General features: G+C 34.5%; 2 protein-coding genes and 2 long non-coding RNA genes across 7 annotated transcripts; 2 read left to right on the forward strand and 2 right to left on the reverse strand.

Moving 5' to 3' along the window:
* The first annotated feature begins 526 nt into the window (after positions 1 to 526).
* Positions 527 to 6,309, forward strand: LOC133791036 (uncharacterized). 2 transcript variants are annotated; one of them, XR_009874110.1, is made up of 6 exons: positions 527 to 872; positions 990 to 1,150; positions 2,718 to 2,787; positions 5,343 to 5,444; positions 5,541 to 5,711; positions 5,799 to 6,309. It is a non-coding gene; the product is annotated as an uncharacterized LOC133791036 (long non-coding RNA). The 2 variants fall into 2 exon arrangements; XR_009874109.1 differs by having other exon boundaries at positions 5,541 to 6,309.
* Positions 6,310 to 18,150: 11,841 nt separating this feature from the next.
* On the reverse strand, positions 18,151 to 19,020 carry LOC133791538 (uncharacterized). The gene has a single exon (XM_062229459.1). The coding sequence runs from the start codon at positions 19,018 to 19,020 to the stop codon at positions 18,151 to 18,153; it is 870 nt and encodes a 289-aa protein (XP_062085443.1).
* A 3,142-nt stretch (positions 19,021 to 22,162) lies between these two features.
* On the forward strand, positions 22,163 to 24,817 carry LOC133791037 (glycine-rich RNA-binding protein 2, mitochondrial-like). 3 transcript variants are annotated; one of them, XM_062228922.1, is made up of 5 exons: positions 22,168 to 23,270; positions 23,408 to 23,476; positions 23,566 to 23,672; positions 23,744 to 23,806; positions 23,909 to 24,090. In XM_062228922.1, exons 1-4 carry the CDS (start codon positions 23,174 to 23,176, stop codon positions 23,789 to 23,791), a joined length of 321 nt encoding a protein of 106 aa, XP_062084906.1. In that variant the 5' UTR covers positions 22,168 to 23,173; the 3' UTR covers positions 23,792 to 23,806; positions 23,909 to 24,090. The 3 variants fall into 3 exon arrangements, with proteins under 3 accessions (XP_062084904.1, XP_062084906.1, XP_062084905.1); XM_062228921.1 differs by lacking the exon at positions 23,909 to 24,090 and adding an exon at positions 24,630 to 24,817 and having other exon boundaries at positions 22,173 to 23,270; XM_062228920.1 differs by lacking the exons at positions 23,744 to 23,806; positions 23,909 to 24,090 and adding an exon at positions 24,630 to 24,817 and having other exon boundaries at positions 22,163 to 23,270.
* Positions 24,757 to 25,710, reverse strand: LOC133791038 (uncharacterized). Its single transcript, XR_009874111.1, has 4 exons — positions 25,597 to 25,710; positions 25,449 to 25,517; positions 25,228 to 25,330; positions 24,757 to 25,097 (listed from the first exon to the last, which is right to left on the reverse strand). It is a non-coding gene; the product is annotated as an uncharacterized LOC133791038 (long non-coding RNA).
* Between the last annotated feature and the right edge of the window lie 308 nt (positions 25,711 to 26,018).

Genomic DNA, 26,018 nt, shown 5'->3' on the forward strand with positions numbered 1-26,018 from the left:
CTTATCTCTCTCCCTCACCCGTGTACCATTTTCCTTCTTTCTCTCTTTGGAATTTTGAAGCCAATATGAAGGGACAAGCTAGGACACTACAAGAAATCTGATCTTTACCTACCAATATATATTGGTAGGTAAAGGGAACCTTTACCCACCAATATTTATTCGTAAGATTTATTGGTAGGTAAATATTGTCAATATTATAATATTTTAGAAGGATGATTATCTACTAATAATATGGGTAAGTAAAGAGTGTTACCCTAGACATATACTGGAGGGAAAAAAATTTTCATTTGGCGCCAATGTTTCCCTCTTATTATTTTAATTTTTAATAAAAATGATGCTGAGTTGTGTGATGATGTGTTAAAAATATCCTACATGTCATCTTTCTTATTTTTAACAAAGTACAAATCTTACAAAAAAATAAACATTACAAAAACAAAAATTAAAATTAAATTAATTCTAACTATCAAAATCATAATAATAATAATAATATATATTTTATCATTTAACCCTTTCAGACCAAAAAAAATACTCTGGTCTGGTCTGGTCTCTCTCCCTCTTAGAAAACCAGACGAAGAAGAAGCACCCATCGAGAAGAAGCGCCCATCCTTAGCGAGAGTACCCCGGAGGCCCCGACGCTGACCATCGCCTGAGAAGAAGCGCCGATCCTCAGCAAGAGTACCCCCGAGGCCCCGACGCTGACCATCGCCTGAGAAGAACACCCATCCTCGCCTGAGAGAAGAACCCATACTCGCCGACCGCCACCTGAGAAGAAAAACCCAGATGTGCATGAGCGGGGTGCCTCTTTCGTCCTCCCCTTTAGCCCAGAAATCCTTAGAAGGTTTATGAGAAGAAACGCCCAAAAAAACACTCTGGTCTGGTCTCTCTCCCATACTCGCATCAGATTGCATTTTAAGTTTATGCCATAATTTCAACCAAAGTTGCTCCTATATATTATTTATTTGTTTTTTTATTTATATGACTTTTGGTAGGTTTATGCCATAATTTCAACCAAATGCCCAGTCTGCTGAATTGAATGGGGCAAGATGATCTCATCGAGGTCTACACCATCATCGTCTATACCTACTACTAACAGCAAATACATATTCCATACATAAAGGACAGATGAAATGATTTATGAGATTTTGTTTGGGTAGGTTCTCTTTTCTACTTATGTGTAAGCTTTCTTTTATAGGGCTAGCCGAAACTGGTAGTGCCTGATCATGACGATAATACCATCAGCCGGCCCCGTTATGGAATTTATGAATTTTACTTACCTTAAAACTCAATTTTCAGGATGATGATATGGATATTCAGTACTCACTATTGAATTCTTACTAATAATTCACCCATAAAAAATATATTTGCATATATTTTATAATGTAAATAATCAGTTGTGTAAGTTTTAAGAGTATATATATATATATTTACTGTCACAACGCAAACATTTGTAAGCAACTAGAATTATTATAAGCCTCCTGCTATAATGAATATTATTATTACAGTGTATAGTTTGTGATTCATTGAGTAAAAAAATGTTGAATTTATTTTCTCGAGAAAATGAGGGTAAGAACATAGGGGAGTGAAGGTAGAGAATGTAATGGAGGCAATTTAAAGAGGGTGCTGAGGCTGAGAGGTTTTTGTTGGACCACATAGAGACTTAGAGTAGGACGAAGACTGTAATGGATTACATTGTTGTCTACACATCTTTGCTTTCTTTACTATCTTTTTCCTCGTGGGGTGAATTTAGTTGAATTGGAGATTGTAAGAGTATTAGGTGATCTGTACATGTTTTACTAGAGCAGCTGAAGGAATTTTCATTTCAGTTGGGAGTGAAAAAAAAACAGAAGTACATAGGCAAAATGAGAAGGAACACAGGTGGAGAGGTCATCGAAAGCTTGTTAAACTGGGTTTGTGACCTTTTATTTTTATATTTTAAGGGGTAGAAGTCCAACAAAGACGACAATTAATGAACAGGTGGCAATTACATTGAGAGATGGCTTGGCTTGGCATGTGAAAACAGAGTAAGATGAAGTGGTGTTAGTACCGTGAGAGCAGTAGTATTAGTAGGGTAAGAGTGGTGTGTGTGTGTGTGTGCATGGAGCACAGGTTACTGTCGCACTGAATTAAGCTATATCTATCTACAACTACAAGCTATGGAGGGGGGGTTTCTCTCTCTCTTTTCCATGTAGCAAAACAAGACAATTAAAGTTAAAGATCGATTTTCTTGTTTTCTTATGTACAGAACACAGCCACGTTTATTGACTCACATTCAATGGCATGTAGTACCCTTTATCTCTCTTACTTTTTGCTGCTGCATCATTTACAGTCTTTTCCAAAAGCCTTTCTTTACATATATTGCTGCAGAGTGTGGCCATGCGGCCTGCTTGGTGGGTTCAGACTATTAAAGACCCTATAAAAATGCTCTCTCTCTCTCTTCTGTCAAACCCCCTAAGCCACTAGCAATATTAGAACTATATATATATATATGTAGTAGTACTAGTACTAGTGCTCTTGAGAAGTGTTTGTACTTGATGATTGGAAACTGTGGTGATCATCAAATCGAGATTCTTATTATTATTATTGTTGTTGTTTTTGTTATATATGCTAAACATTATTTAAGGCATTAATTTATTGGTCATTCGTATCATCATTTCTGTGCCTTGTTGAATTTTGATCTTATCATGTTTTGAAATTCCTACTCTCACCATTTACAACAGGGAGCTAACTACTCAGGTAGTGATGGCATGAATTCTGGCTCAATGAATATTATCAGACGTTTTTAATCAAGTAAGGTTTATAGGAATCTTATCAATGGAAGTTGTTGAGATTTTTATTTATATATTTTTATTTTAAAGATTTTTGCTTTATTATTTTGTGTTTTTTTGTCATTGCCAATGAATATTAGAGTTAGGGACTTTTGAAGATACACCATTTTGAAGACTTTCCCAGCTTCCCTTTTCTTGGTTTGGAGTCTGTTTAATTTGAATGCATCTCTGAAGACTCACTACTCTGTTTCTATGAAGCATGTAATAATAATAATGTATGACTTGGTATGGATTTCATATCTTTGTGAATTTGTGTTTGAATTTGATTGATTTGTTTCTGGTATGATAATAACTACTATAATAATATAATGAATATTGAGGATTAGCCTAAAGAAGGGGAACACATCTAGATTAAGTTGATCAACTTTCATACTTAGCTGGTCCAAAGAGAGATGAGTCATTTTTATCAAACTCTTTTGGTAAAATTTGGGCAAGTATAGGTGTCTCTTTTGGTACATGCATACTGCATACATAAGAAAAAATGTCCTTTTGTAAAGTGGATACTCTTTAAAGTGGTTGATACTCTTTATTCTTGGCAAAGAAGTACCTTGTAGTAGCTCATTTTGTCTCCTATATGAGAGTAAACCAACCACTGTAACTGAACAGGAATATATATATATAAAATACAGAGGAATTTGCCAAACTAACAACCTGAAAATGTGATATTTAAAGTGGGTTATTTTAGTGTAAATTTTGGGTAACAAGAGCGATTGTTTAGGTATAAATCAGTCAATTTTGCAAAAGTGCTCGTAAAGTTAACAAATTGTTCAAAGAAAAATACTCACAGCTTCCATCAGCTGCTGTATTTCGGATTCAGAAAGTTTAGATCCCAATCTGGTCAACCCAGTTTTCAGTTCTTCTAGTGTGATTGTGCCACTTCCATCTGTGTCCATGTTGTTGAACATTTGTCTCAAGCCATGGATTTCTTCTTCTTCTAGGTTCTCTGCTATTACCTTACAACAGTCCAGTCCAACATTTGAAATGTTAGAATATTTTTGAAATGTTAAAATTCATCAAAAATTTGTTATCAAGATTCATATCTTAAATATTTAGTGGTGTAATAGAGTATACAAGTAAGTAGCTTTTTTTTTTTTTTTTGGTAGTGGAGAGGTTAAAAAGGTACAAATATTATAATAAAGGCTATAGATTATAGTACCTTGAGAGCAAGTTTCTTCATTTTGTTCATAGGCCTGAATTGCTTCATCCTTGTTAGAACAACACTGTCAATAGGCTAATCAGAGACTTCACCATCTTCCTTCAGCCATGGATGTTCTAATAAAAATAAATTACTGTCAAACTAGTTTCAATTCAAATTAATTAAACATGAAAAGTTGTTTTAAATAAGTTAGTTACTCACCAAGGGCTTCAGCGGCTGTAATTCAGAAGCCAAAAACACCTTGAAAATCATATTACTCCCTTGTGAGACTCCCTTTATTATTGTAGTAGTACTACTCTATATATGTGTACTCTTAATACACACCACATATTTCAAACTCATAGAAGAGAAATTACATTAATATCCACCCTATATAGCTAGCTAGTAGTGCTAAAATATATATAAATATATATGCTTTTTTGGACCAGATGTGACTTATATATATATATGTAGTTGATCATGATGATCATTAAGGTGTGTATATACTAGCTAAACTTATAGCTAAAGTCTAAAGATTATATATGGACCCCTCTCTTAATATATATATATGCATGGTTTATAGATTTTTATAGAGAGAGAGGGTCTAAACTATTTTTTGGAAGTGTTGGCTCCATTTATGTAATTGCTCTACAGCATTATATTTTCTTTAAACTAAACACCCGGAAAAAGGGTCCATTTATAAAGAGACATGTTATCTTAGAAAAGAGTATTATTAAATATTGTTAAACCAGTCACTATTATTTATTTTATTATTATTATTATTAAAAAAAAAGATAAAAACATGTCTGCCCATTTGAGAAACGATATCCTATTTCAGCATTTTGACAGCTGAAGTATTCTGAATCAAGTTTTTCAAGTAAACTAGAGCCAAAAACAAAAAATAAACAACTGAATTATGGAGTTGCCCGACAACTTATATGCCCCTGTGACTAAAATATGACCATGTTCCATAACAAAGTTCACTCTATTGTCCATTCACAAGTAAATATAATTGCCAAAACAGCCCTATGAGAACTCAACTGTTTAGCTGCTCCAAGTAGCTGAACCTTTTATTTAGTTTTCTTTATTTCTAAGTCTATTTGAATGTAGTTTTACTGGTTTAGTCTATTTTTTGTATTATCTTTGTTTGTTGTTACAGAATCCTCAAATGAAAGGCTATCACGCCAGAAATTTCATTGTTTTCCTCATCCTTTTTAGCCTTTCCTTTTTCATTTCACTTCCCCCAAATCAATCTCCCACTCTCTCTTATTTCTTATTTTCCTATTTCAATTATAATAATCTACAAAAGAGAGAAATCTTTAATATTTACCATCCTTTCTTTTTCTTTTTCTTGCTCTTGTTCTCCTCTGTCTTCTTTCTAGAATTTGGGTTCATCATCAGCTCTACCAACTACAACAAGGGACACCATTTTGTTGGTTCATGGATCGTCATTGGATAGGGACATCATCAGCTCTGAATTTAAGGTAACATTTTTTATCATAATATTGCTATTATGATAGGAACAAGAGACCCGACATACTATTTACATATTACTATTTTATTTGGATTTATTTCTTCAGGAAAGAGCATTAAAGAATACTACCAATCGATCAAAGAGGAAATGGGAGTCGAAAAATGGTTCAGTCTCCACACCACGACATCACATTCGACGTGGAATGGTGTTAACTTCTCCTACCGGTCAAATTGAGACATGGCATCTAAAGCATTATGATGCTGAGAAAGGATGGACTGTAATAGAGCTCGAGCCATTATATGTAAATAATTTAAATTTTTATTTATTATATTTCTTATTAATAATTAATTAAATATATTATTAGGATAAAATGATGGAGTTAAGGGGTCAACATCCTCCAGAAGAACTGTCTGATAAAGAGATTATGGAGCGTGTGCTTGGACGTGATTCGGTATACTTGCGAGGGTGGGGGCGGTCTCCTAGTGTCACAACTTCTACTTCACATCGTGAAAATATTGTGGGTAATCAACCAACTTATGAAGAGTTAGTTGAATGACTTAATGATACAACTTCCCGCCTGAATGCTACTAACGAACAACTTAGTGTGGTTGTAGATATACTTTGTCATAACAATTTGATGGAACCGCCTCCACCACCTCCAACAGACCAGGCTTCAGATGCAAATTTAAGAGAGTCACCATCTTTTTCAGTTCGGGAGTCACAAGAGGATTCTTAGTTTATTTACATTAATTTACTAAGGAATGAACTTTATGAAGTTTTTTTTTATTTTGGTAGGGGTAACCTTAAAATGATAACTTTATGACTTATTTTAGTATTGAACATTATAAAGAATTTTAGCATTAAACATTTTATTATTGTATGGTTTTTTTCTAGTTTATTTCTAATATAGAACATTTATAAATAACTGTTATTATGTTTTACCTACACATAACCATTAAATTTGAACAAAATATAAATTGTATAACAGACCAATAAAATAATGCTATGTGGGCTAATAAAATGACACCACGTAGGATGCCACGCAGGATGCCACATAGGGTGCCACGTAGGAAGCCACATATGATGCCACATCATCAGCACGTAAAACTACAGAAACCATGTCAGCATACACGTAGGATGCCATGTCATCAAACACGTCATCTGATGACTCATCAATTGATTTATAACTTAGTGGGGTCCACTGATTCTTTTACCTACCAATGTTAATAAGTGTAGGTAAAGACTCTTTCCCCACTAACCTTTACCTACCAATCTCTACCAATTCAATATTGGTAGGTAAACCATATTACCCACCATTAGGCTAGTTTTACCTACACTTACAATTGGTAGGTAAAGACCCCATTTTCTTGTAGTGGGAGATTAAAGGTGGGAGCTTAGAAACTTAGTTTAACCATTGAAGAGGGTTTAATCTCAAGTTTGAGGTAAGTCTCAGCCATGGAATCTCTGGTTTTATTCTGTTTTTTATTTAAGTTTTAGTTTGTGATTTCTTGATGGAAGGTTTGGATTAATGGAAGTTTTGATTGATGTTTACCTTGGGTTTTGATGAGGGTTTGATATAGATGATGTTTAGGGGTTGGATTGAGTGTTTGGATGAGGTTTGGAACTGGTTTGAAGGTTTGGTTTCGAGGAAAAACGCAGGGGAAGAAAAGCTGGTGGCTTGCTGTTTTGTGTAAAGTGTCGCGGCATGGCTATGGTGAACCGCGGCCTATGTTGATTTCTAGGGAGGTTTTGCCTCTGTCTGAGGGTGAGTCGCGGCATGGCTATGGTGAGCCATGGCCCATAAGGGCATTTTTGGCCAGAAATGGGTTTTTGACTTGGGGATGCTAGCTTTAGGCCTCGGGGTCGATCCTACTACCCGGTTAAGTGTGGATTGATGTCCCGGAGGCTAGATATTGGTTTGGGAACCTATGTTAATCATTTTTATTAATGGTGTCCCGTGTTTGGTTATGCTAGGTGACCGCTAAAGGACTAAAAGTTGATTGTTCTCAAGGGTCGTTCTTTTAATCATTCTAGCTCGAATCTGAGGTAAGAAAACTGCACCCTGTGTATATGTGACATGCATGGCTATTCTTGATGCATGTTGGTTGATTATTAAGTATGACATGCATGGCTGTTATTGGTGCATGTTGGATTGGTAAATATAATGCATATGATGCACGAGAAACATGTGATTAGGACATGCTTTATATACTGAGTATGATATCGTTCAGAGCTTGAGCCACTGTGTTCGTGCATGGTCATAATTGTACTTGTACTAGTTAAGTAAGCATGCTGAATACCTTGTATATGAATATTGGACATGCGGTATATGTTTGGTGGCATGGCTTACTTATGTATGGCACTGGCTTATTAGTCAGAATCGGCAATGGTGTTAGATCCATCTGTGAAGCTGTGATTTATTAGTCAAGTTCACAATGAGTTGAACACTGGTCATGTTTTACTGACCTAAGAATCAGAAATGGCATAGCGTCATGAATGCCGAGCCAAATGAAGATTAGATCTAATCGATATCAGCAAGAATGACTCATATGGGGTATTAACGCTGGACCGACCCTAAGGTCGATGAACTTATAAGCACTTGGCTAGTCTGAGACTAGTTATTCAGAGCCAGGGCATATGGCCCCGGTGACTGTTTGTCACATGGCTAGGGAACGCTGTTCCACAGTTATGACTCTAGAGTCAGGAGGAAGGTTATGTTGGTGACTAATCACCATGCACCTGTCTTGTTAAAGCTAGTGAGATGCTCACTTATTTGTTAAGCCCTGGTGATCCTATCATCACATAGCTAAAGGGTGTTGTCCCCATATTTGTGACTTTTTGTGATAGTCACCTATTTGTTTGGACTGTTGGTCCTGATTAATTAATACAATCACTGTTGATATTATATCATGTTATATTGTGTTTTCTTGCTGGGCTTCGGCTCACGGGTGCTATGTGGAGCAGGTAAAGGCAAAAGAAAGTTGGACCATCCTTGAGTTGGAGAGCTTAGGTGATGATGTGTACATATGCAGCTGCTCGTCCGCCACGGTCGAGGTTTAAAGAGGAACTAGGGTTAAACCCTGTTTTGCCGCATAGAACGGTCTGTTGTAAATATTTTCCTGTAATAGACTCTGAAATTATAGTTTTGGGATCCCAACATATATATTAAACGTTTTAATGAAACGTTACATCTTAACCAAAAATTTTATTCCCTAAACCGCTAATCATGCTTAGTTACACGATTTTGGCCAAATGACTCGATTAGCGAGTTTAGCACTGTTTACAAGGCACACCGTAACGGTCCCTGGAGTTGGGGCGTTACATGCTCTATACATATTGAATGTTGTTCCATCTAATTCTATCCAGAAGACACCCATGGAATTATGGAATGGTTGTAAACCTAGTTTACACCATTTCGTATTTGGGGGTGTCCTGCACATTTGCTAAAAGGATAGACCGGGAAGTTGGAATCAAGCTCTGAAGTGTTCATGTTTGTCGGCTATTCCAAAGAGACTAGAGGTGGAATTTTCTATAGTCCCAAAGAAAATAAAATATTTGTATCGACAAACGCAACTTTTATTGAACATGACTATGTTAATAACCACAAACCTCGCAGTAAGGTTGTACTGGAGGAGATGGTCTCGAATGAAGTTGCAAAGTCACCAGCAACAACCAATGAAAAACGACAATAGGAAACTGCTAGTTCTAGTTAGAATAGTAGAGAGCCTCGTTGTAGTGGGAGGGTTAGTAAGCAATCAATACGCTATGAACATGAAGTTCAAATGCTTGTGTCTGACACAAACAAATATGACCCATTGACATTTAAAGATGCAATGAATGATTCTGACAAGGACAAATGGCAAGACGCCATGAACCAAGAAATAGAATCGATGTATTCCAATTCTGTCTGGGTTCTTGAAGATCCACCTGAGAATATCAAGCTCATTGGTTGCAAGTGGATATTCAAGAAGAAAAGAGGAGTGGATGGGAAAGTAGAGACTTTCAAAGCAAGGCTTGTAGCTAAAGGCTACACACAGAAAGAAGGGGTTGATTATGAAGAAACTTTTTCTCCTGTTGCCATGCTAAAATCCATTTATATACTCTTATCCATTGCTGCGTGCATGGATTATGAGATTTGGCAAATGGATGTCAAAACAGCTTTTCTGAATGGCTACCTTGACGAAACCATTTACATGTCTCAACCGGAAGGGTTCGAAGTAAAAGGTCAAGAGAAAAAAGTTCACAAGCTTCTTAGGTCCATCTATGGACTCAAACAAGCTTCTAGATCTTGGAATCTTAGATTTGATGACACAACTAAAACATTTGGTTTTGAACAAAAAATTAACGAACCATGTGTCTATAAACAAATCAAAGATGGTGTAGTAGTATTCCGCATTCTTTACGTTGATGATATATTATTGTTTGGCAATGACATAACATCATTATCAAAGGTAAAGAACTAGTTAGCTGAACAATTCCAGATGAAAGATTTGGGAGAAGCCAAATATGTTCTAGGCATTCAAATTCTTAAAGATAGACAAAACAAGATTTTGGCACTGTCTCAAGCAACTTATATTGATAAGGTGCTAGAACATTTTAATATGCAAAACTACAAAAAGGGTGATATGCCAACCCATTATGGAGTAGTCCTTTCCAAGGAGCAGTGTCCCAAAACACCTCAGGAAGAGGAAGATATGATACAGTATCCATATGCCTCAGCAGTAGGAAGTCTTATGTATGCTATGCTTTGTACAAGACCTGACATTTGTTATGCAATAGGGATAGTCAGCCGTTATCAATCCAATCCTAGATTGAGTCATTGGATTGCAGTGAAGAATATTCTCAAGTATCTTAGAAATACTAGAGATTATATGCTTGTATATTCAAGTGGAAACTTGAACCCCACTGGTTACACTGATTCTGATTTTCAATCAGACAGAGATAGTCGGAAATCGACTTCTGGATCAGTCTTTACTCTTGGAGGAGGAGCAATAGTCTGGCAAAGTATTAAACAAACTAGCATTACAGACTCCACCATGTAAGTCGAGTGTATAGCATCTTGTGAAGTAGCTAAAGAGGCTGTGTGGCTCAAGAAGTTCTATTCCGATCTGGAAGTAGTGCCAGATGTGGATAAGCCACTAGTCCTATACTGTGACAACAGTGGGGCAGTAGCTAACTCAAAGGAACCACGGTGTCACAAGAGGGGAAAGCACATTGAGAGGAAGTATCACTTGATTCGAGAGATAGTTCACCAAGGAGATGTTGCAGTTATGAAGATAGCTTCAGAGCATAATCTTGCAGATCATTTCATAAAGACTTTATCTATGAAATCTTTTAAGGACCATGTAAGAAACATAGGAATGAGAGAGATGCCTCATTTGCTTTAGGGCAAGTGGGAGATTGTTGGGAATTGTGCCTTGAAAGCATATGTAGCAGAAATTGTTTTTAAGAAATAAATAAATAAATTGAATTTGGTATGCATATATTTTATGGACTATATTATTCTGTGATAATATTAAGTAAATATCAGAAAAATTCATAAGTTCATATATGTGATCTCAACCACATATTGGTACGAGAGGATTGTGATTGAGATAAATGAACTTGAATAGTACGCAATAAAGTAAAGTTATGGAATCTTTAGATTAATTACTGCAAGTACGGTCCACTAGTATTATGAATACATGTGATCTAGATCCAGATTACTATTGTAGTAGGACACTTTAGTGGAGGTGCTTTATATATTAGAGAATATATAGAACTCGACCAGATATGTTTATTAATACTTAGTTAAATACCGTTTTGAAGTATTAATTAAATATATTATCTGATGATCATATACAAATAGATCTTAATCCTGAAGTTACTATGAACTCCTGTTTATGTTATATGAGTTCTTTGATTCACTCGTTAGGGTTTGTCATAATGATCAGGCTATAAACTTTTGTTTTGGGAACTCATTAATGTAAATGGCTGAGGTCATAGTATACAGATAAGGAATCTATACTTTCTCGTAAGATATTGAATAATGGTTCTCTTAATGGCTGACTTTTGGAACTGAAAGGTTATTGAGCTCAAATTCATAATTTGGTTATGAATTAACCTTCACTAGTAAAGTCGATGGTACTTAAGGAAACAAGATATAATTAAAAGGGTAAAATAGTAATTTTATTCTTAGTTAATTATGAACCATTATTAGAGGGTTAATTTGTATGTAATGATTATATCAATGGACGCTTTATTGTTATAAAGTACTCAGTAAATGAAATGTCTATAATTACAAGAGTTCAGTCTCATATTTATAGTGGAGTAATCATGAGATTAATAAATTCAGATTATTTAATTGAAGAGTTTAATTAATAATCACAAATTTATTGGAGCCTAGAATTATAGGTCCATAGGTCCCCATAGTAGCTCTATCACCACTATTCAAGGCAAGAGTTGATATAAAGGGTAAAATGGTAAAAATACATTTAAGAATAATTTTATTCTTCGGGCCAAATATACAATTATGTGATAATAGTGATTAATTAATTAATTACAAATTAGTTATAATTATCAAAATTAATTAATAATTAATTATTGTATAATTTTTGAAATTATATAAATAATTATTTTATTATAATTTTTGAAATTATAATAAAATGAATATTAAATTTTTGAAATTAATATTTAATTAAAATTAGTTTTCATTAGTTAGTAGAATTAATTAAATATCTTTATTTGAGTGGGAGATAATAATCTGACAAGTTCAAATTGGATTTGAATTTAAAAAGAATAATATTTATTAAAATAATTAATTATATGTGATAATTAGTTAAAAAGATAATAGATTCAAATTTGAATTAATTATCAAGTTGTTGGATTTTATCTGATAAGGTAGTTTGAATAATGTTGACGCTGTTTTTCGTCAACAGTGAAAGAAGAGCACGTAAACAATAACTAGTAATGGCCAATTAAAATATGACAATACACAACACGATTTTTTATGTGGTTCAGCAGTTAAATCTGCCTAGTCCACGAGTCTCTGTTATTAAACTCAAGATTATCTCTGAAAATTCTTAAGCATGAATTCTTCAGAGTTTTCTCTCAAGGTTCAGAATTTCGGTCCTTTACATTGGTGCATGACATCTCTATTTATAGAGAAGGATGCAGAATACTATCCCACATATTTTGGGTAGTTACTCTTTTTGTGTAAATAAATTAAATGGCTTTAAATGCCTGTAATCCGATATAAAAGGAAACGTCCCCTGAAGACCAGGGGGCGTATAACTAATCAAATAATATCCCGTGATTTTATGGGATTTACAATAATAAATGCAGAACACGTCCCTTATAGACAACACTTGTAGATATCCAAGGTCATTATCATATATCTCCAAGCCCTTACTCTACCAGGTTTCTCATCAGCTTTCGAGCTAATGACATCTCCCGAGGTCACATGGCTTTCGAGATCGTACGTGTGTCAGGCTCGGAACCCTTGATCCGAGGTCTTTCCTGAGGATAGATGCGTCTCGGAGCTACCCTTCGAGATTGTGAATATTTCGAGGCCACCACGTTCGAGGTCGCCTCAGTCTTGTAGGCTTGATATTTAGTCCTAGAGCATACTTCAAACTTTACGAGTCCATTCGTTGCGAATCCAGCTTTCGAGGTTGCATTTAACATGGCTCGAAATCTGGGTATAACAAATAAATAAATTAAATAATTGTGGAAAAATCACATTCCCCTATTTTATAGGGTACTGCACGACGTGCAGCTATAGAAATCAGGGAATGGATTTTTCACTTTTATTTATTTAATTAATTAATTATGAAAATTTCAAAAAGATAGTTTTGATTTTTTTCATTAATAAGATAATTAATTAATTAAAAGATAAATTGTAATTGGTTACATATTTTTTTTTAAATTTAAATATTTTCTATATAAGTTAGACTTATAAAAAAAATATACTGAATACTCAATTATTCGCTCTAAGAAAAGAACGATACTTTCCATCTCTCTCTGAAAAGATGCAGAACTAATCTCAGACCTATTCTCTTGATCTCATGTGTTGAGTAAATCAAGTTGAATCAGAAATATACCATCATTTATTCTCTAAGTGCCCACACACTTCTTGAGGTGTAGAGAACGATGTGGAAGATCTTGGTGTGAGTACCTGGGAGCAGCTTGGATAGGAAGATCGTTTATTTTACGAAAAGATAACAATGACACTTGATAGGCATCAAGAGGTATGTTCTTTATTCTTTTCTTGTTTATGATTAATGTATGTATATTAATGGATCTGCATATTTAAAAGTAGTTTAAATATGTTACAAAATTTTTGTTGTACACTGGGCCAACCCATCACACAATTCCGATGCGTATTAGGAAACTTGTTCCTAACAATAAGGTGGAATTTCAATGGTTGTCCTTGAATATTTCAGGTAAAAAATATATAATTTTTTAAATTTGTATCTAATTTTTCTTTAATACTGTATATTGTATTTTATTTCTTGCTTGGACTGTTATAAATATGGATAAGTAAAGCAATGCCAAAATTGGGAGAAATGATTAGACATAGAATTCCAGAAAATCATATTTCACGATGGTTTGGTTGGAAGTTTAATGAGATCCATAAAAGTATCTCAGTTATAGGTTTATTTGACGCTATAGAAAGAGAAGCAGAGGTATTTATCCACATAAAATTACTTATTAATTTTATTTATGTAAATATTTGGCTATGGTAACAAATTTACTTTCATTTGTTTTCTTTTTAGTTGTTTGTGCGACCTACTCTTGTTCCATGTCCAGAAGAAAATGTACAACTCTTCTATGAAAGAATGAATAACTACATAGATGACACAAATGACATCAAAGATCAAAAATCTTCATTTTTATCTGGTGATGTCACCTTGCGTAATAGCCATGACTGAGTTGCAAGAGTAGAGGCACAGAGCCATCTAGAGTCTTCACCATCTCATCCACCATCCTCACAGGGTCCCTCAACACAAGTCTTAATAGATTCTTCTCTGCCACATTTATCTCCTCTAGTTGATACGAGTCATGTGTGTATGGAGTCTTCACCATCTCATCCAACATCCTCACAAGGTCCCTCAACACAAGTCTTTGTAGATTATTCTCTGCCACATTTATCTCCTCTAGCTGATGTGGGTCATGTGCTTATGGAGTCTTCACCATCTCATCAACCATCCTCTTAGGGTCTACCACCTCCTCAAGTTACTCCAACTCCTTTTGTGTCATCCTCGCAGTCAGTCCCAACTCATGATGTTAATAATGAATTATTTAAGTCACTAAAATGTTTCATGGCTGAGCAAGAAAAGTTGCACAGATCAAGATATGAGGAGATGGAGCGATTGAATAAAGAGAGGCATGAGGCAATTATGGCAGACAATGATCAGCGTGAGTTTTTGAATATAGAAAAGAATATAGCATTAATGGAAAAGTTGGTTGACTTGATTGACATCCTTCAACTTGTGCATGCACACTGTTCTGGGGAGGGAATGACCCCATCTAGAGGAGAGAAAACTACAATAAATGACCAACAAGGAGAGCATAATGTGTATGGTGACACACAGGTAACTAATATTCTTGCACAACTTTAGTTTTTTTTTACTATATTTCTTAATTATGTTTATAAATGTCTTGTTACTTCATAGTTGTAGGATACACCTTATGTGCATGCAGACAGTTTAGATGGACCCACCACACCTCAAGGAGAGAAGAATATAGATGATGAGCCACATATAACTGATATTCCTATAGAGCCTTCAATAGACAAAATCGCCACACCTGAAGGAGAGGAGAATATAGATGAAAACCCACATGTAACTACACAAATTTCCAGAGAGCATTGCACCACACCGCCCCATTCACCTGCAAATACCCATGAGACACCACCATCAATTATTTATGAAGGGATTAGTAAAGAAGAACATGGCAATGAGGTAGAACAAGTAGTTAGAGATGGTAAACCATTGAGGTTAAGAAAACATGCCCGACATTTGTTGTCACCTTTCATATCTTGGCCGAAGAAACATCGATACTCAAAGTCTAAACCTCCTACTTTCGACCCTTTTAGGCTGCCCATCGAGGCAGATGTGGAAGCTTTCTTCAGGTGGTATAATGAGGATACAGGTGGCAAAACAACCATTTAGTGTGACCAAACATTTCGAGACAAAATATTTTTCGAGATATTGTTGGCAAAGCAACAATATATTAATAGCAACGTAAGCATTATCATCAATACTTAGTTAACACTATTTTTTTCAGCATAACTAATATTTGAATAAATGATCATTTTTGGTAGCACATAGATGAAATTACCTGTATATTTAGAAAACGAATTGACAAATTTCAAGATATCTTTCAAGAAGATAGATGCATATTGACTGATGAGTTTGGGAAAGATGTGTGTGAATTATACTATAAGTCTCATGAGACTAGCACCGTAGTCTATAAGAAGTCTTCAAAGTTATTGTCATTTGTCGATGCAGTCAAACCAATTAGGGGGAGACCTTGGTCTAAGGTGAATTACTTCTATGTGTCATGGAATCATGAAAACAAACATTGGACATTAGCTCCGATTGACATCAGATTGTGGACAATATGGATCTATGAGTCGAAATGGAATTATTGGAGGTCCATAGAGGCAATGGAGAGATCAGTGCAGCCACTTGCTGAATATTTTCCGTTATTACTTCGTGATAGAGGTCATTTTGATGAATTTAGATCTCAATGTGCTTACTTCATGACGATAGAAGTAGCCCCAGGAATACTGTTCCTCAAAGCCAGAGAATGTAAGTTTTATTTAAATTTTACATGTATCTCTTGATAACATATAAAAATGATACTAATATAGTTACATTGTCTTTAACAGTGGAGATTGTGGTATATTCATGCTTAAGACAATAGAAATGCACATTGTTGGTTAGTGCAACGAGTCTGGTACAACATTGCTCAATGATGACAACATAGATTTTTCAAACAGGCATATGCAATTCAATTATATGTTGGTAGTGCAGATCCCTAGTTAGATAACTTTTTTTGGGAAGAACTTCTGCTTTTGGATATGTCTAGTGCAGATTTAACATACAGTATTTCATATTATGTTTATGGAACTGTATTTGTTTTTCTATTTGTGTATATCAATTTCTATAGGTTTCTCAGTGTTATTTGTACCAATTTTGGAGAGACCCTCAAAATGCACTAAGAGACTCGAGTCTCTCAGTGTTATTTGTACCAATTTCAGAGAGACCCGGGTCTCTCAGTGTTATATGTACCAATTTTCGAGAGACCATCAAAATGCATTGAGAGACCCTTAAAATGCACTGGACACATGGGTCTCTCAATGTTATTTGTACCAATTTCAGAGAGACCCTCAAAATGCACTGAGAGCCCTCAAAATGTACTGAGAGATTGTCAAAATGCACTGAGACAATGTGATTTATGTGACTTATATAATGTGACATGTAATTAAATAATCAAATTATATAGTTAACGTTGTTATATAATGAAATTTAATAATAAAACAACTTATAATAGTGTTGTTTGGTAACACGTAAAAAAATAGTTTTTTATTTAATTAATTAAAAATTTGACAATTAAACATAAAATAGTGCTTGATAACTCTATTTTTATTTATTATTTTTAAAAAAATTTAATTAAACTTCATTAAATTTTGAAAATAGAATTTTTTCACTTTTGAAAATTTTTTAAACCGTTGTCGACTTTTCGTTTCTTTTTTTATTCTTCTCTTCTTTAAATCAACAGCTCATTTTATATTTTTAAACAAAAAATAAAAATAAAAGTTATCAACCACATTTATCATTTTTTATTTTTAAAAACAAAAAACTAAAATAGTTACCAAATATATTTTTATTTTTTTAAAATAAAGAAACAAAAATAAAAATAATATTTTCATTTTGTGTTTAAAAAATTCAAAAAAATTTTTTTTACCAAACACAACCAATGTAATAAGAATGTTAAATTATTAACAAAAAACTTATATGATGTGATTAGATGATACAATTACTCATGTACTGTAATTAAATTGTGAAATTATATAATTAACGTAGTTATATAATGAAATTTAATAATAGAATCCCTTATAATGTAATAAGAATGTCAAATTATCAATAAAAAGACTTATATAATGTGATTAGATGATACAATTACTCATGTAGTGTAATTAAATTGTGAAATTATATAGTTAACGTAGTTATATAATGAAATTTTGTAATAGAATCACTTATATAACGTGATTATTAATAATGTAATAAGAATGTCAAATTATTAGTAAAAAGACTTATCTAACGTGATTAGATGATACAATTACTCATGTAGTGTAATTAAATTGTGAAATTATATAATTAATGTAGTTATATAATGAAATTTAATAATAGAATCACTTATAATGTAATAAAAATGTCAAATTATTAATAAAAAGACTTTTATGACGTGATTAGATGATACAATTACTCATGTAGTGTAATTAAATTGTGAAATTATATAATTAAACGTAATTATATAATGAAATTTAATAATAGAATCATTGATTAAATGGTTATTTCATTAATCAACGAACTTAATAAAATGATAGATTAGGGTCTCTCATGTCTCACAGGTTCTCTTAGGGTCTTTCATGACTACATAATAATAATAAGTCACACATTAGTTGTGCTTCTAACATCTGATGGCCCTTTTCGACTGGGACATTTCTATGCATTATGTCCTGATTGCCCACACGCCCCACAATTATATTGTTTCTTAGGAACTTCACCTTGGGAAGGTATGCAGTTGATTTTTGGTCTTCCTTTAGTTTTATCTTCAGGTGGTGCTATCACTTGTATTGTCATAACATCTTCAAGAATGTTGGTCCACTGTGAGTTTGAAGATACAGGATAAATAGTCTCAGCATATGCTAACAGCCAATATTCTGAAGTGCAGTATTTTGACCACATAGAATATATGAGTTCCCCAGTGTTCTGGGGTTGAGACTTTCCTGCTGCAGCTATAGCATGAACACATGGAAGCTTCTCAATATCAAAAACCTTGCACGTGAAACTCTTTGAATTTAAATTCACTATCGCATCAAATTCTCCACACATCATATTGTACTCATTCTCATTTAATTGGAGTGTTGTCAACGAACCGACTTCATCCCATCTTTTTCGTAAGATTTCCTCTCTAGTAGATGTCAATGGCGTTGTTACTGCATATGCTTCCCGACGACAAGTAAAGAACCATTGCCCCATCGTGCTTAGGATAAAATCGATCATAGCAACGATTAGATATTCTCTTGCCTTTCGCATCAAATTATCCATAGTCTCAACTATGTTAGTAGTTATAACTTCATACTGGTCACCACTGAAGTGCACTCTAGACCACTTATACAACTTGACATCATCCTCAAGATACTTAGTGACACGTGGATATGTTTTGCGAATTTGGTCGAAATGTTTATTAAGCTCTTCAATATGGTACACGCTATTGCAGCTTTTTTTGTACAATTTAGTCGAAACAACACTTTTATAACTATGTTTTATATTCTGCTTTATGTGCCAATAACAAGCCCCGTGAGAAGCCATAACATAACCGTGGTACACTACATGCTTGATACTTTGATGTCTATCAGAAATAAAACATAAGATCATGTATCAAATCCTTCAACTTCTCCAAGAACCATGACCATGAAGCATTATTCTCACTATCAACCAAACCCCATGCAATTGGGTAAGTATGATATTCACTATCTTGTGTAGTTGCTATTAATAGTACACCCTTATGCTTGGTTTTGATCCAAGCGGCATCTATACCAATTACTTTCCTCATGTATGTGAACCCTTTAATAGCCACTCATAAAGCCACAAAAAAGTACTTGAATGTATTTTCTGAATCAAGCTCAATGTGAGTAATTGTACCTGAAGTTACTTGCTTCAACATGTGACAATACGAAGGGAGCAAGGCAAAATTTTCTTTTGTCGTTCCTCTAATCAAATTTTGAGCCCATCTTTTTCCCTTCCAAGATTTCCAATAACTAACTTGAACTTTTATTTCCTCGCGCATGAATCCTAGGATGTTTGTCCTTACTATTCTTGAAGTGTGAGCATGAGCCCATCTTTTTCCCTTCCACTCTTGGGTTGAGTGGGTCCTTACTATTCTTGAAGTGTCCTTGTACACGAGCACCAATAACGTGGCTGGATGCTTGTCTATGATTGACATTTCGGTTCATCAATGAGAAAGAATAAAGATTATGGTATTGTCAAATGACAAAAAAATGTGAATCTTTCATCTTTGTAGCACGCACTCGCCATGGGCAATTTTCACTAATACATCGAACCTCTTTTAATGACTTTATTGATTTTATTGTTTTCATTTCAAATCTTCCATTAATGGCGATGACGCTTAAATAATAATTCAATTCATCTTTACTCACAAAGTGTCGACCCACTTTTAAATCAGATCCATCATGTCTCCCACTATTTTGACTTGCTTCTCTATTCAATTCTGCAATATTTCCCACGACCATGTCAAACTATTGATAAGGGATGATTTGACCTTCATCGACCACGTTGTCACCTCTCTCAGTTACATAATTATTTTCTTCAACTACTTTATCACATTCCTCCAGTACATTGTCACTTCCCTCACGTACTATATCCTCTGGTGTTGGATTGGAGCCAATGATGCCTTCGTTGCTCTGGATCTTCATTTGGAGCATAACGAGTATCATTCTGAATTTGTTCTATTATATGACACCCAAAGTAGTTATCATAAAAACTTTCACTATCAAACAAATCATCATCACCAACGAACTCACCACCCTTACTAACAAGCTTTGTCTTTCCTTTATCATTATTCTATTTGACGTGAACGTATAAAGGAATTACATCTTTATCTTTGTAGAATATCATAAAATCTTCAACATCAGAATCGTTGCAAACCTGACTTGGTGTCATTTTATTGAATGATTCACCAACCAACTTATGAGTTATTACAATTTCATACAAACTTCGATCAATGCCTATTTTTTCATAAACTTTATCCACTAATTGACGAAACTTGATACTCCTATCAACCAAGAAGCCCTTATTGCAACCAGTACCAAACCATTCCCATAGAGTGTCTATAAACTTCCACTCACCATTATAGTCCATGCAAATAAATACGTAATCCATACCTGTCATAAAGTTCAATATTTGAATTAACAAGTATAAAATAAGCATACATATCAATTAGCTTATATTCATTTTAAAGCCAATCAAGTGCATTTTAAAAACTTACAAAAAACCTTAAAAGACGCCACGAATCAAATAGGACCTCTCAGTTTAATTTGGTCGTAACTGAAAATTGTACTGAGAGACCATGAAGTCTATTTTAGGTCGCACAGGGTCTCTCATTGTAATTTAGTCATCACTAAAAATTGCACTGAAAGATCCTAAAGATCATTTTGGGTCGCACAAGATCTCTCGGTATAATTTGGTCATCACTGAAAATTTCATTGCAAAACCCTAAAGACCCTTTTAGGTCGCATAGGATCTCTCAGTATAATTTGGTCATTACTAAAAATTGCACTGAGAGATCTTAAAGATCCTTTTGGTGTAGGGATGTAAATGGGGCGGGTCTGCCCCGCCCCGCGAACATTTTGCCCTGCCCCGATTAGTTTCTTGGAGCGGGGCGGGTCGCCCCGCCCCGGCTTAATCGCGGCGGGTCTGCCCTGCCCCACTTGCCCCATTTAACTTCTTTTTTTTTTAAGAAACATTAAATTATAATTTTAGAATTTTCCCCAAGCCTAGATATTATTTTTTATTGTAATCTTTATATTTTACACTTTGTATCAACTACACCATCAAATATTATATTTTGTTTTTTTATTTTGAAATTTACAAAATAAATACAAGAATAAGGATGAATTATATAAAACATATTTATCAATATTTATAATTCTTTCTAGTCTATATAGAATTGAAAATATTCTAAACCACATATAAAATGTCAATTTTACGTACTATATATATAAGTAGCATAAGATAATTGAGTTAGAGTATACAAAAAAAAAAAAAAAAATTGACGCAGGGCAGCCCCGCCCCGTTTAAATTCCTAGCGGGACGGGGCTGCCCCGCCCCGCTTAAATTCATACCACAGCGGGGCGGGGCGCCCCATTTTTATCGGGGCAAAGATGCCCCGTCGGGTCGGGGCCCCGCCCCGCTGCCCCATTTTGCCATGCCTATTTTGGTGGCACATGGTCTCTCAATATAATTTTGTATCATTGAAAATTGCACTAAGAGACCTTAAGAGATTCTAAAATTTATTGTCCATCTTCAACCTCAAACAAAACTTATTTTTACCCTAAAATTTTATTTTGTTGGCAAAAAACTTTAGATTTATGCTAAATATAATTATATAATTATAAATTATAAATACCCAATAGTTAAACACAAGATTCATGTACATTACTAACATTTTTATATCTGAAATGGAGATGTTAAGTGAGTGATGAGAAACTGAGTAGACGTGCCTCCATAAGTCTTTCTCTCTCTAGGCTTTCTTCTATTTTTTCAATTTTTGTTTCTCCTAATTCACTTTCCAATTAAAAAAAAATAAAAAATGATTAACTTAACGTTAATTAAGTTTCATTAAATTAATTTATATTAATTAAAATAAATGTCATTCTGCTAATAAATTTTTTGAAAAGTTATTTTGCTCATAAAAGTATTATGTTATTTTTACCAAAGGCTCCATCACGAACAGTATATTTGAAAGAAAAGAAATTTAAATTTAAAATAAAATGTAGCAAAATTTCAGAAAAGAGGAAAATTAGACAAATCGAAGAGTTATTATACCAGAATTTGAACTTAGGGAGGCGACGAACAAAGGGGCGGAACTCGTCAGATCCCCAGGTATGGAGGGAGGGGCCATTGGAGAGGTCGTGGATCTCTCTAGTTCAAACCTAATCTGCCTCCAACATTTTCATCTTCTTCCTGCAACCGTGGCTGGGTTTCCAGGATTGTGAGGGTCGGAACTCGACGCCAGTGGTGAGGGAAAGAACTCGACCCTGATATGAGGGAATTAATTATATGTATGTATACAGGATAGATTAGAAATCCCTAAATCCCCAACACTTCTCTCTCTCTCTCTCATCTCAGCCGCTGTTCTCTCTTTCTTTCTCTAATTCAAACCCCATCTCAGCCCATCTCTCTTTGTTGTCGGAGTTCAACGGAGGTAAGGCTTGGGAAATGGCTGAGCTCGTCTTCCTTGTATGATTCGGCGAAGGGAAACCCATGGACGGCTGTCGTCGGGGTTCAGCAGAGCTAGGCTCGATGCTTGGCTAAGTTCATCTTCGTCGTGCGGCGGAGAAGGGCTACGCATGGATGGTGTGAGGTCTTGGGACAAAGAGGACGACGCACAGACCGATGGACATCTTCCTTTCTTTGTGTGACCTTTTTTTTTTTTTTTGTAATGCACTTTTATTCTGTTTTTGAGTGAGAAACTGGGGATCGAGACGAGTACAACCGCAGTCCATTCCGACCGAAACTTGGATGTATCATCATCCCTTCGTCAAACTGTGAGAGACTGACCCAAATCAACTGCCACAATTAGGCCGACTGACCCACGTCATCATCTGTATGTGTCCCCTTCCCTCTTCAATTTCAGCTAATAAGATCGGGTTATCATCGTAATCTAATCTATCGAGTTATCAATTGATTTTGCAATCGGGCCATATAACCAAATATATATATCATGAGAGGCGTATATGGCGGAAGTCGGATTTGGCACACATTTACATTGACCAGAAATTTCTGTTCACGACACTTTTCTAGCAAACTGTTTATTGGAGGTCTAGTCTTCCCTTTAAGCTTCAAGTTTTTGCCTTGAGCCATTTTTTCTTTAGGACCAAGTACTTTCTTTAATAAGTACATTTTTGGTCCCCAGCTACAAGATATTCCACTCAAATTATGCGTCATTGAAGTGTAGGTCTTTCTTTTGATACAAATGAACCTGTTTTAAAGGCTGCTTTTGAACAACATGGTGATATACTAGAAGGTATTAATGTAAATCTCATTTCTTTTTTAGCAGGAACATTATTTTTCTTATAAGGGAATGCTAAGTTTGTCAAAATATATTTGTTGCAGTTAAAGTAATATGTGACCACAAGAGTGGAAGATCAAAAGGGTATGGATTTGTACACTTTACTTCTGAAACTGCAGCCACCACAGCACTTCAAGAAATGGATGGTCAGGTAATTTCACTATATTTGCTCTCTTTTCGCATCAAAATTAGCCCTACTAATCTGCTAAAGTTCATGATCAGTTACTGGACGGCAGGAATATTCGGGTGCAATTTGCACACAAGGGATAACAGCATGAATTCAAGGTTTATATATGATTTAGTTTGTTGGTATTCTTCAATATGATTTTTTTTACTAGTTAAATTGGATTCTTTCTGCTCGTTTACTCCCAAAATTATCATCGACAGCTTGCGAAAGAAGGATTTATGTGTTCATGTATTGATTTGAACCAGAAGAAATGACATAAATGCATGGCATTTTCTTCATGCATGGACAATTATGCTACTGTGTTCTTCTGTTAGCACTTTTCACATCTCATGTTATTGCTTGTATTTACTCCTTTAAATATAATTGAGTTATTTCTTCTTAATCTTTGTCCCTAGTTAACTGTTAATTGACCTAAGATTCTAAAATATTTGAGCACCAATTTTCTTGTGTTGTGTCGACCATTTCTTTAACATAGTTGTCAAAGTGTTCAATGAGGAGAGACTGCATTGTTCGAGTGTCTTTTATATAAATGCTGTAAAAAGAGTAGAGTATTGGGTTTGGACTTAATTTATGTTCCATAAATGTATATTGATCAAGTGTGATTATCAACAGACGGTTCCATTCACTAATTACATCTGAAAAGGAAATGAGAAAATGCAGAAACTTTCTTTCATTTAGTTCTGTGACCAAATAAGCATATTGATAGAAACTGATGATGGGTTTACTCCATAATTTCTTATATGCAATTTTTTATTTCAGTAAAAGGGTACTTAAGGTTGTGATTTCACTATGCAACTCATTGGTACAATGCAAAAAGTTAGAAATTAAAAGAAAGAGATTAATCATTATGATATATGCTTTTTCTGCTTGTTGTTTCCACTGTTGGAATGATAACTGAAACTTCTTCGTGGCTTTCTTCAGGAGGAACAAAGGTTTGGAAGGGTGGCAGATTGCATTTCTTTATTCAACTTTTGACAATGAACAATGCTATGTTAGTTTTCCTTGTTTGCTATGTGAGGGAAAATATGTGGATGTTTTTGTTCCAACATTTTCTGATAAATCCAACTTTCATAATAACATACTGATATTTTGATTTGGGGACCTAACAACATTCTTCGGTGCCATTTATATATAAACATCAGAATTGAGAATGTCAATAAAGGATAATTGATGCATGCAAGCTGAAAATGAATGGAATGAGAATGAATTGGGACAAACAAAATCTAGAGTAGGCAACATCACTGACGTGGGTTCTGCACCACACAGATATCTGGCTCATATATGCCAACATTTTAAATTCCGAGAGATTGATCATCAAGAGGAGGAAGCATCTTCTCCAGGCAATTTTGCATGGGCAACTTCAACAAAGATTAGCCTCCCATCAACAATCTGTAAAGTTCAACAACTAAAACCAAGTTAAAATCATTTTACACAACAGATTTATTGAGAGAAAATGAAGTAAAACATTATATGCATATATATATGTGCAAGTATGTATATATGTAAGAATTCAGGTTACCCTGCCATTCATGGCCTTCAAAGCCTTTTGCGCTTCAACCTCAGATTCAAACGTCACAAATCCGAAACCTTTAGGCCCTTGAGTTCTTGAGTCCATAACTAACCTAGTTATACACACAACAGAACAAAAACCTTCAGTGAATGGAACAAAAAGCAGTGACTGAATTTCTCAAATGAATTAATTGTTTATAAGACTAAGTATGGAATGGAACATGAGAATACCTTCTGTGATTGACCCAAAAGGAGAGAATAACTTCTTGAAGCGTTCATTTGTGGTGAACGATGATTATCCTAAGCCCAAAACCAATAATCAAAACTAAAGTAGAAAAGGAAAATACATAAACATGAAATAAGAGAAAAAGAAAACTACTGCTGACAAAAAGCTGGGTTAATCTCCTGGACATGTTTGCTTCCACGAGTTTAGGTCGTCAGACAACTGCCGTTTTGGGAGGACTAGCTCAGTTGCAACAAAACTGAGCAAGAAGAGTGATAAATCCACTATTGTATACTGGGCCTTGCGTAGACATCTATTGGGCCTATTTAGGGCCTTAAATTATTTTGTACCTTATTTTTGCACAAATGCAAGTACTCCTTAAATTTTATGAAAATACGATTAAAATGGACTAGGAATTGCAAAAACAATAAAATATTTATAAAAATTCAAATTACAATAAGTATGCCAAAAATAATATAATAGAAGGCAATCAATTATTTCAATGTATCTTATTAGTATAAAATTGTAAACATGAAAATGAACTATAAAGTCGATTTTTTTTTGTCCGTGCTGTATTT

The sequence above is a fragment of the Humulus lupulus genome, chromosome 7 (genome assembly GCF_963169125.1).
Source record: "Humulus lupulus chromosome 7, drHumLupu1.1, whole genome shotgun sequence".
Classification (NCBI taxonomy): Eukaryota; Viridiplantae; Streptophyta; class Magnoliopsida; order Rosales; family Cannabaceae; genus Humulus; species Humulus lupulus.